Source organism: Phoenix dactylifera, chromosome 16 (assembly GCF_051530095.1).
Source record: "Phoenix dactylifera cultivar Ajwa chromosome 16, Ajwa_hap1_PhDact_Kaust_v1.1, whole genome shotgun sequence".
Taxonomy (NCBI): domain Eukaryota; kingdom Viridiplantae; phylum Streptophyta; class Magnoliopsida; order Arecales; family Arecaceae; genus Phoenix; species Phoenix dactylifera.
Window position 1 is genome coordinate 6,024,701 of NC_143205.1, and position 12,319 is coordinate 6,037,019.

At 40.6% G+C, this 12,319-nt stretch overlaps 1 protein-coding gene across 10 annotated transcripts in view; it reads left to right on the forward strand.

Moving 5' to 3' along the window:
• Positions 1–11,781, forward strand: part of SULA (NAD(P)-binding Rossmann-fold superfamily protein) — a 125,121-nt gene extending 113,340 nt beyond the window's left edge. For 7 of the 10 annotated variants that reach the window (XR_015973882.2, XM_039118822.3, XM_088712173.2 and 4 more), the window contains 2 exons: positions 4,564–4,703; positions 4,794–5,557. Coding sequence is in view for 7 of the 10 variants with exons in the window: in XM_039118822.3 (XP_038974750.1) it covers positions 4,564–4,703; positions 4,794–4,901 (248 nt within the window). In the remaining 3 variants the exon portion in view is untranslated. Of the gene's footprint in view, positions 1–4,563; positions 4,704–4,793; positions 5,558–5,880 lie in introns of those variants that run through there. The other 3 variants (XR_016398684.1, XM_089927777.1, XR_016398685.1) reach the window with 2 other exon arrangements.
• The last annotated feature ends 538 nt before the right edge of the window (positions 11,782–12,319 follow it).

A 12,319-nucleotide genomic window follows, 5' to 3' on the forward strand; every position in this document is an offset into this window, starting at 1 on the left:
CCTCACTGTGAGTAGCCGAAGCATCGCAGGTCAAAGGACCAGTCATACTACTGCAACATCAAGCAAGTCACTGACGAGTGGATAGACATCCAAGTGACTTCTTGTCTTGGTCACGCTCAGTACCCTTGTTCTCTAACAAGCACCTGCACTATTACTTCAGTGTCGCCACACTGTGGACTCGAGTCTTGTCCATCCATAAGGAAAGCAATGTGTGCACTGATCGGATCGATCACCATCCTTGTGATGATCCATTGATCAGGAGCATTCAGAAATTAATCAATGATGCATGGCTCAAATTCTTAACTCTTAAGAATACGCATCATCATCTTATTAATTCTTGGACGATTCATAGACACATAAACAATATGAATAAAAAGATGCCTTTTATTTATTCAATAATAAATAGTCAAGTACAAAATTATGTCCCTAGAATTAACAATGTGTCAGCCAGATTGGCTTTTAGGGCATACATCTATCAGGTGGAACTTCAGTATGGCATAGCTCTTCAAGCATCTTCTAATCTATTTTGCTCAAGTTGGGGTACCGACTTAAAGAGCTCCTTGGTGTTCCCCAAATCATGCGGAACTGCCATGGCTGTTCAGCTAGCATGAAGAAAATGCAGCCCTTCCAGCTATGTGTAGCTGAATGGTGTTGTTTGATCAATTGCACCCCTTTCCAAGCTGAGAAATACCACCATCCTTGCTTCAAAGGGTGCTCTTTAAAAATGAATAGAGCTTGAACGAGCTCGATTATAGCTTGTACACCATACATAAAGGTGTATGCAAGAAACCCTATAATAGTCCATTAATTGGGTCTAATTAGGCAGGAACTAACTTATACTAATCTAAGAGTTGACAGATGAAGGGGTGAAAGGAGAACCTAAGCCTTGCTAGGAGGCACTCATTAGACAAGCACAGCTGACTTGCTAAGTAAATGTCAGCCCTTTCATCACGTTCAGGCAGCCTAAAGGAAAAACCAGAGGGAACAGATAGGTCTTCCTAAATACTTCAAGTTCCCCTAACCTAACGTGCACTGCTCGGCACCTTGACCTCTAAGAAGGATAGGCTGAGTAGACTTGTCCATTGAAGATGACCTAGATGGAGAAGAGGAACCGGAACTACAGGAATAAGCTCAGGCTGAAGAGCTAAACATTCTTGCAAATTAAGAGCAGAATGAAAAAGGAAAGGGTCTAGAAAATACCTAAGGGAAGGGCCAAGCTGAAAGGAAGATCAGATCAAGGAGAAATGCTAAGCTACTGGGAGGCTAAAGCTAACTAGAATGGGAACTGAGACTTTTGTAAACAAGCCTAAGGCTCTGGTCATTGGTCATTGCCTCGCTTATATAGAAGCTCTAACGGCTCAGATCATCCAAAGAAACCATGCCCGATCGACTTCTTGACCAGACGAGGTGACACGTGTCACTTTGTTACTGGCTGAGCGGTCACACAGATCAGTTGTCCTTTAGAAGTCCAAGAGAACCCGCTTGGATAATCTAGCAAAAATTCCAAAATTCAGCCCAAATTCCCATCAACAATGAAACATAGATCAAATCTAGACCAATTTTGCTGATTTATCTACTTCCTTAGCTTAAGCTAGGAAAAGATGGCTTGGACCTTGAAGTGGGAGGCACTTGATGTGGCCTAAATTAGATTAGCCAATCATGAAATGACACATGGCATAGCAGGGGACCATTTTCAGTTGGACTCATTCATTAGCGGATCCACATAAGAAAAGTCTAGAGATAGTTCTCCACTTAACTCCGAATTCTAGAGCCCAACTCTAGCGAGACTAGGACTCTTTATCTATAAAGAAGGCCTAGGGTACCAAGTATGAATGACCATCACGAAAAATACAGACATATTCTTTACACTTGACTTTATGGGTCTCCATCTCCTGCTATTCCCTAGAGCTCTGTCTGACTTATTTATCTCTGGCTGGATCAGCTCCGATGACGTTCGAGCTCGCCCTCTCTCCTCATATTAGGTCATCTAGCACAGATCGGATCTTCTTCTTCGCGCACGGAGCACAACAGCCTTCCATCTACCATATTGGGTTGACACTACCTAATTTGATTGCCTATGTTGGTACTTGCATCAACCCACTCCGATTATGGCCCTTTCTTAAATAATAATAAAAGTTATTATACTTATAATAGTTCGTTGTACCATTCCGAACCGAGCAGTACAGAGCGTACCTACGTATCGGTACTTGATACGGGTGGCGTACCGATACTCGGTATGCCAAAAAAATTTCGTACTGTACCATACTAACATAATGCTAGTGCGACATTAGTATGGAGTCTAGCACTAAGATGGCAAACCTTGATACTTATTATTATAATACATATAATTTACTATGCATGAATATCTCATCTTCCAAACCATCAGTTTGCCTCCTTGCCTGCCCAAACAGCGTCCCTCATGTTTGTCCAGCACCTTATAGTCCCCTAGTAATGGATCCTAAAGGTTCTTTTTTCTTACTCTCCCTCCCACTTCCTCTCCAATTCTCTTCTTTCATTAGTTGTCCTATCAACCCTCACCTCACTCTCTCTCTGTTTGTGTCTTTTCTTGTGAAGATTGCCCTCACCTCACCACCATTGCTTCACCCTCATTGCTTCAACCCATAGTAGCCAAAATCTTGTACCTAGGTAAAGCACCAGCTATAGAATCTTCCCAAGATCTCAAACCTGCACCCATTTTGTAAGTGCTTCTTGATTAAAAATGTGTCTAAACTATCTACTTCCCTGAACTCATATCCCCATCTACTCCTCTACCAGCTTCAGATTATGGCAATTAAACTCCAACCGACCCTCCATTAACCTGCTCCGCCTCACCCCACCCTCATCTTCCTAACACCTACCACTTTCATCATCACCAACTAGTGAAGCTGGGGACGAAGTGGGGCAAGTGCCCCCTCTTGGATTTCGGATTTCCCACATGTTACAGAAGATAGATTCTTTGCCCCCTACTCAAAATTCTGGGTTATAACTTATCACTTGACATAAAGGGTGTATGTGATAAATCTTATTATTCCACAATTTTGGATTGTTCTTTCTAAATAGGCACTAGAGTTGCTTGGCCAACTCAAATAACTTTAATAGCTTTGAAGGTTCAATCATGGCCATCCATGTGTCCGCTTAAGTTGAAGATTAGGGAGTCAGTTAGTATATCCCAATCTCCATGCTTCCTTGTTTGCATCCTTCAAACAAGGGCAAGTGAGCATGCACTCTATCCTGTCTCTCTTTTTGTATTTATTTGAAATTTTAGCATTTTCTTTTCCTTTTTTCTTTATTTTTCTCTTCTTTTCTCTTGCTTTACCTTCTTCAACCTTTTACCTATTTAAGAAGAGATCTTTCATTACTTTTAGAGAAGATATATTGCTTTTAACTTTTTTAATATATGCTAGGAGTTACATTTTAAGAAATCAAGGCACCAATCAATCAAAGGGTGCTGCAGTTTTAAGCTTATCTAGGTCCAGATATTTTTATTTTTAAAAAGATTTAGGCACAATTTAATTTATTACCATGTGTTGTAATTGTGTTGCAAATGATTAAAAGTATATAAATTTTTTTTTTGGTATTATGGCTTCATAATTTTGCTGTTCCTCCCCCCTCATGCAAAATCCTAGCTTTGCCATTGTAGTCACCCCACCTAAAGCTTCTTCTCTCTTTGGCCACCACGCCATGCCTTCACGTCATTAAAAGCTTTTTATTTTTTAAAAGCTTCTCTCACCGTTCCACTCCGTTATCTTCCTAGACTCGTATTACCACTACCAACGTGGAAGCCCTACTCAACCATAATTGTTCATCCCAACCCTTCTTGCCTAGCAAAGGAGGAGAAGAGGAGGCCAAGGTTAGGTTAGGAATCTGTCATCATTCTACCTACTCTTCAATTCCCTTGTGAAATCAAATTATATATATAATTATCAAGTTATCTTGGCCAAAAGCAAACATTGTACATGACCAGGGAGATGACTTTGATACTTTAATTTTTTTAAATTTGTTCATCTTGGTTTTCAAAGCAAGTTTCTCGGCTGCAGAATTGGAAGGCAAATGAGGGGAGTAGGAGGAGGCCAAAGTTGGGTCAGGTTATCCAACATAGTTCTGCGGCTTCTGCCTACCCATCAAGTTGTGTAAAGTCAAACACCATTTAATATGTCAAGAAAGTTTGACCCAACTCAAACCTTATACAATTCTAGGGAGGTGAATTTGATCTTATATTTTTTATCAATTTGTATCCATTTTTTTCAAAGCAATTTGCTGAGCTACGGAATTGATGCTCTTGCTCCTTGAAATTTACATGTCTTTCTTGGCACATATTAAAGGTGAAGTCCATGAGTATGGCTTGTCATGTCTAGCACAATCAGCAATCATCCTTATGTCACAAAATGGCTTGTGATTTGCATTGTGCTTCTCCAATTCAAACACAAAAGACACGGATTAACTTGATATCTATTATTCTTATTAACATATGTCAATTAGGAAAAGATATCACCTAAGTGATAGCAAATAGGTGCATATGAAAAATTGCTTTAGCCTCAAAAGTAAGCATTACTGTTTTGTCAGGTGTAATCAACGGAACTGCTCCAAACCCAGTTCGGATGTCAGAGATGTGTGATCAACTGGGCCAAGTTATAGGCCGGCCTTCTTGGCTGCCTGTACCAGATTTTGCTATCAAAGCAGTCCTCGGTGAAGGTGCCTCTGTTGTATGTATTGTCCAATTTAACTTATTTTTATTTTATCAGTTACGGCTTTCACAAATCAAAATATGCATTTTTCAATTGCATCGTTTGCAGGTTTTGGAAGGGCAAAGAGTGCTACCTGCAAAGGCGAAGGAGTTGGGTTTCTCATATAAATATCCATATGTCAAAGATGCACTGGAGGCCATTGTCGGGGGGCTGTAATGAGGCCATTACTTTACTGGGATGTCATTATATTTATTCTTTCTTTGAAGCTTTGCTGGTTCACTTCTTTGAGCAAATCTTCCACTACGCAATCTCCATCCTGGAGACAATCAACAAGAGGTGCCTCCTTAATGTTTGCCCCTTCTGTGAAATATAACATGATGGTATTTCAGATTTTGCTCTGCTTTTCTCTTCATTTGCATGGATTATACCCTTTCCTTTCTTCTATTTTTGCCAAAGCCTGAAGCCATTTGGACTGTTCAAAACTGTCATGCCTTCTTCTTCTCTTTTTTGCTACAAAGAAGGGGAGGGATTCTACAGACACCATGATTATCCAAGTCCATTTTTCTTTTCGAAAATGTATCATCCAAGAATTCAACCTAGAAACTTCAGCTGCTAAGAGAAGGGTTGTGATCACTGGAGGAGGCCTCGATTTGCAGAACTGTTATTCTTTTGTTTTAGCTCCATCTTCATCTACCATCGCATATTGCATGGCAAATTGATGCGACCATATCTGAGATATGAATAATTATTTAGTCTTCTTTTATAGCCATGAAATCTCTCTATGTGAGAAACGCTACAAACTTTAGTAATGGGCTTGCTATCTTTAATAAAGTGCAGCTCAAATAAGACATAGATATAAATAATAATAAAAATAAGAAAAATTGGGGCATACATCTGCTGGCACCTTTGGGTGCTGTTTGTATCCTCTGGACTGTGTAGTAAGGGCCTTTCTCATCGGAAGCACATCTAACTTGCTAGAATATCCTCTGCTGGAAACGGGCGACCGATAAGGACGTGAGAACCATGATAGGCAACTGCTTACATTTCGTTTATTCTTGTGTACTACTTGATTACATCAATTTTTGGAGTCTTAGTTTCATTACTGATTTGCTTGATCCCTAGCTACTGCTTCTGCTGTTGCACTTACTATTATGATCCTTAGAGAAACAGGAACTAAGGTGTGTAACTTGGGCAGGTCAACACAGATGCAACCGGAGTCCGACCCTAAATTGTGCTAGCTTTGGATGCATGCATGCATGCATGCATACATCCATCAATCAATGCATACATAAAGATGGAGGTCAAATTGTTTTGGGTTTAGGAGCTCAGCTTAAAGGCATGGATTGGCTTTCAATTCGACCTAAATGTATCCAATTTCCACCTTGTTTGGGCCCTTCTTGTCCTGTCCTGGTGCGTCAAGAAACTCATTGGTTGATGAAAATGGTAATGGGTAGATAGGTGTATACAGGTTATTTACGTAATACAATTTTACTTATTTATACTGAGAAATAATAACTTCTCACTTTGATGGTCACCTCCTATGTTGGGCTTCACTTTTGGTGGTTCAGGTAATTGACGTCAGCTATCCTCCTACTATATATCTTGATCGTATGCTACTGCCAGAGTAGTAGTCATTCAATTAGTCAAAATCTTTGCTATGTCTCCATTCGGGTTACTTAATATCAATACACTTATGGTCACTCATGCATATTCAACCTTTGGTGAGATGCTCTTGGTCAACTTCAGTTTGGTGTCTATTTGGTCTTAGCTCTTGGGATATTCTCTTGAAACCATTTATGTTTGTTTTTACCCCACCGTATGGCCAATTAGGGATGTTTCTCCGATGTGTCAATTTCAGCAAAGGATATGATGTGAAAAATGTCCTTGGCCTTCCATCGGCTATTAGTCAGATAGGGTGATGGAATATACTAGCCACCCGAGCGCTCACATCAAAGCACTAACATTTGATCATTCAAATAATTATGTTTGTAGGGATTCTCATCCTTTTTAAATTTCTTTTTTCCATAGTATTGGAATTTGTGTAGTAGCAACTATTCTCCTCTTGTAATAGCTACATACTAATGTAGCATTAGTTGTAATTCGAAGGGTGCTGCTCGATTTTTGAAGGTCTCATAATTATTACACAATCTCTTTAGATCACGCCTCAATATAGGGCATTGTTTTATATTGGGTGCCATCATCATCTCTGTCTTCCTTACAACAGTCTTCACCTAGCTCTTACCCTCTTCTTTGTAAGTTGTCTTCATTACTTGTTAATTGACCATGGATTAGGAGCTCAGATTCTATGCCAATGCTGAATAGCACCATGATGACCTTGAGCATCCTAGCATACTCAAGAAAGTTAATTCTTATGTACTCATGGAAGACTCTAGTTTACTCATTTTTGAAACTATCTTCCATCTTGGATTCCTTAAACTTTGTCCTCTTTCCTTCCTCGGTCTTCCTAAGAGGTCTTCAAGGCCGAATTTTATAAGTTCAGTTTGGGATAGTCCGAACTACTATTGCCTATGGCCCTTGAAGACTCTTCTCTAGAATATTTGGTTCAACCGAGTTTGCTAGTAGAAGGCTGTCATTTGGGAGGCCAATAGTCTTTACAATCTTTTCTCGCTTTCAACACCTCCCATAGCCAATAATCCTTTAGTCTTGGTGGCTATCTATTTCTGATGCCCACTTTCAACACCTTTCATTCCCTAGTCTCTTAGATTTAGGGTTTTTTCATTATTCACCCAATCAGGAATGTGTTCAATGCAAACACTCTAGTTGAAATTCCTCCTAACAATTTTGGCCTCAATTTTAGAAAAAATGCTAACTATACCTTCTATATTTGGTAATTTTGCCATCAAAGCGAACCTATCTCTATTATAGAATACATAGCCTTCTTTTTGGTATAGATCTGTAAATTTCTTTTTTTGCTATTGTTCAGTCAAAGTAGTTAAGGCTCACCTTCGACTGGTTGTTTCTTTGACCAAAGATTCGTCTATATCTATTGGGTCCTTGATTTTTGGTAGTCTCTATTAGTGCTAAAAGGACATAAATTTAGGAACATGGAGGTATGGGGATCCTCTATTGATCCTTCAAATTTGCCTTATACATTTTTTCTCAAAGATTTGTCCTTTGATAGAAATTACCGAAGCTCCTCATCTCGGCCTTTGTTTTGCTCAATTGACAAGGCCAAATCTTTCCTTTATCAAATACTTGAAGAAATTTTATGAAAGTTCAGCTCATTGCAATACCTCTTTTCTCTACCCCATTCCTTCAAGTCTCGAAGCCCTCTTGGCTCCTTCTCCCTCGGGCGAACATGACTCCAGAAGAGGATGAAGTAAGAGCTAACCAATGGAGGCATTTTCTTGTGCCTAGGTATCTCCATGTTGGCTTGAGCACTTATGCACCAACAAGTGCGGAGTTGAGTAGTATTGCTTGATTCAGAAGCTTATTCTAGGATAGTTTTAAGTACTACCGCCTATGGCCCTCATGACTCTTCTCTGTAATCTTTGGTTTGACCGAGTTTGCTAGTAGAAGGCCACTATTTGAGAAGCCAATAGTCTCTTCAATCTTTTATCTCTTTCAACATCTCCCACAACCAATCGTCCTTTAGTCTTGGTGGCCGTATATTTCCAGTCAACCACTTCCAATACCTTTCATTACCTAGTCTCTTAGATTTACGGGGTTTTTCAACATTCTCCCAGTTAGGGATGTGTTCAATACAAACACTCTACTTGAACTGTCTCCTAACAATTTCGATCTCAGTTTTATGCTACCTATATCACATATATTTGGCAAATTTGCCATCAAAGTGAACCTGTCTCCATGATAGAATATTTAGTATAAATTTGTAATTTCCTATAATTCAGTGAAAGTAGTCAAGGCTGACCTCTGACTGGCTATTGCTTTGGCTGAAGATTGGTTTATATCTGCTGGGCTCTTGATTTTTTGCTGTAACTATCAATGCCATAAGGACTTAAATTTTGGAACTTGGAGCTGTGGGCGTACCCTATGAATCCTTAAAATTTAGCTCTATAGTCATTTCTTGAAAATTTACCCTTCTATAGAAATTCCTTAAGCTCTTCTTCTTGGCTTTTGCTTTGCTCAATTAACATGGCCAAATCTTTTTTTCGTTAAATATTTCAAGAAATTTTATGAAGGTTCGGCTCATTGCAATACCACCTTTCTCTACCCGTTCCTTGAAGTTTCGTAGTCCTCTTAGCTCCTCCGGGCAACCATGACTCCAGAATAGGCATAAGTGGTTGGTAACCAATGGAGACATTTTCTCGTGCCTAGAGATCTCCATGTTGGCTCCACCATTAAGCACTCCAGCAATAATATGGGCAGAGTTGAGGTGTACCGGCTTGAACCGGATGATATAAGGCATACGATATTGTAAAGATTTGGTACCGGTACCTGATATGGTGACATACTAATACTTGGTATGCCAAAAAAAAAATATACGGTATCATACCGATACTATGCTAATATGGCACCGGTACAGGGTCCGGTACCGAGAGAGCGAATCTTGGTATTGCCTGAACTTCTTTGTTTGCCAATTCAATCTTGCCATGCAATCCCTTGTTTGCCTTTCTACTACCTAAAGGAATATTATTATGATTGGCTTGTATTCGTTGACCTTGAGGTGGTAGATCTTATCGATTACCTCGATCATCAACCTTGTTCCAACTACACTTTTGTCTCGTTCAAGCCTACGCCTATCGTGACTGGTGACTTTGTGCATTGGTGACTCGTTTATGCTAGGGTTGACTCATCTATTGTAGAAAATCTAGAAAATCTCAAAAACCTTTCAATAAATTTTTCCATGTTTCTCTAACCTCTCAAACTCATTGAGCTCCCTATACAACAAATTAACCACTCTAAAAATACAAATTCATTAATATCATACTTAAATATTTTGTCCTCATTAAAATCAATCCATTGGATCGACAATATCTTATTATAGTGTAAGTGATGTGTAATGAGTGATATGAACAATAAGTAACATAATAAATAAATAGAACAAGGAACAAAATTCAATCACCACAAATACAAAAGATTTATGGTGGTTCAATGCTAACTGCAGCACCTATGTCCACTCCCTAAACTCCTTACTTGGGTAATTCAATCCATTAATCATTCAAAACAATTAAAACATCAGAAGCGACCGAACATTCAATCCTAGCCCTCCAAGCTAGTCACTCATTTTTAGACATGAGTAAGCCCTACACACACTCTGTTTCTAGGTATGGATCAACCTTTCGAAGTTACGGCTCAATTGAAACTTATCCCACAAATACAATAAAGTATAATGTATTAATGATCAATAAATACAATCAAAGCTCATTTTTTTTTGGTACAACAGCGCACCGGAGTATTAGGATACAAAGGAGGCAATCCAATCAGTAGCCCCATTTGCCTCCCTATGTGTGAGGCCTGGTAGGAGTGGCACTCCCTCAGCAATCTGTGCATCTCATGGATCAGCAGCCAGTCCTCAGCTGTGAATGCCCGACCTCGGATCCACTCAACCACCGCGGTCGAATCTCTCTCAAGGATGATGCGGTCCGTGTTAGCAACCCTCATATGCCACAGGAAATTTCAAAATTTTTTCAGATTGCAGCAGAAGGGCATGCGCGAGATCCCGTTCATCACATGAATGTATTTTAAAACTTCGTTTGTAGAGAGATTAGGATTAAATCTTTTAAATCATTTTATATTGTTAGGAAGATCAGATCTTCACCTTGTGCAGGTAGATGGTCTCCGCAAATATGATATTCGTGGATTTGATTGAAAGTTCGCTTCAAGCCGCACACGTGTCCGACCTCTATGGGTATCCACATGAAGTAAAGCACCGATCGAAGCTTTTGGATCTCCCCGGGGTGCTAGCTCCCTTGCAGAGATGGCTATTGATGGCTGAAGTCCTCTCTTTTGAGTCAACTCTTGATTGCCTTGAGAGGAGGAAGAAGGAGGGATCTAGGAAGAAGAATGCAAGGCTCTTTGCAGCCTTTTCTTTTCCATGTGCTAGAACCAAAGAAGAAGGTCCAAGAGGAGATGCATGCCTCCTTCTTTGCACCTGGCGAGGCGTCTCGCAGGGTCGGAGTCGACTCTCTCAGAGGCGGAGTCGACTCTCTCAGAGGCGGCAGAAAGGCCGATTTCAAGGGATGCGCGCGAGTCGTCTCCACAGGACGCGGAGTCGTCCCCACAGTAAAAAGCAGACTTCTGGAGTCGTCCCCAAGGTAGTGGAGTCGACTCTCTCAGGGTATTCCAGAGGATGTCTTTTTTGATGATAAGGCAGCGGAGACGTCCCCTGAAAAAGCGGAGTCGACTCTCTCAGAGAATTCCAGAGGACTTGTTTTTCGAAGATAAAACAGCGGAGTCGTCCCCGAGGCAGCGGAGTCGTCCCCATGCAAAAAGTGCAAACATCCCGAGACGTCCCCGTAAAGTGCCGAGGCGACCCTCTCAGAAAAACAGAAAAACAAGCATTCAAACGGTTCATCATCAGAGTCGTCCCCGTAAAGCGCCGAGTCGACCCCAAACAACGTCAAAAGAAAAATCTTACAGCCGAGACGTCTCGCGTTGAAGCGGAGACGTCTCCGGAGCGCCTGGGACGCGACTGACACCTTTTTGCAGGTTTGTTTGAATTTCAAACGTTTCTTTCTTTGTGTCTAACGGCTATATTTGCTTTTTGGGCTATAAAAGGGAGCTCTTAAGTGCCTTCCAACAACTTCTCACCAACCTAACATAAGATCATTCAAGAGAGAAGAAAGAAAAAGAGGTTCAAGGGAGTTAGTGCATTCAAGTGAAGAAACCAAGTGCCTTCAAGCTTCCCAACTGATTTCGTGCTCAACTACTCTCTCCCGCTCGGCATTCAAAGCTCATATTCAAGCCAACGCAATCCACATCGGAAGAACCACCACTTCCCACGCTTCCAACGGCTAAAAGGGTTCTTCCGGGTTTTATTATTTCTCACTGTTTTATTTGCTTCTTAAGAGCTTTTGAATCCTTGTAAAACTTTTCATTATTGTGCTTGTTCCAGTCAAGGGACTTGGAACAAGGGAAAGGCGTCCCAAGCCTAGGTGAAATTGGGGGTTGTAGGGTTCGTTGTTAGTCCGGTAAAACAACGAGTTGGGTAGTGCACTCGCAAAACTACCGGACTGTAATCTTGGATTATAGTGGAAATTTCCAAAGGTGCTTTGGGGAGTGGATGTCGGAGCAGTGGAAGCTCCGAACCACTATAAAATCTTGTGTTTGCGATTGTCTGTTTTCATACCTCTATTTTTACTTTAGCTCATACATTTGTGTGTTTTATTTTTAATTGGACAAAAAGTTTTAAAACACCCAATTCACCCCCCTCTTGGGTGACCATCTCTGGGCAACAAGTGGTATCAGAGCAGGTGCTCTGTGTATTTCTTGAAGACCTAACTGTCTTGGCCAAAGATCTAGATGGCAACACCCTTCAACAATGTTCCTGCTGAGGGGCAGGCAACCAATAGACCTCCACTCCTCAATGGGACAAATTATACCTATTGGAAGACTAGAATGAGGATCTTTATTCAAGCACAAGATTATGCCTTGTGGAGGGTCATAATCAAGGGACCACACGAACCATCTCACATGGTTAATGGCATTCA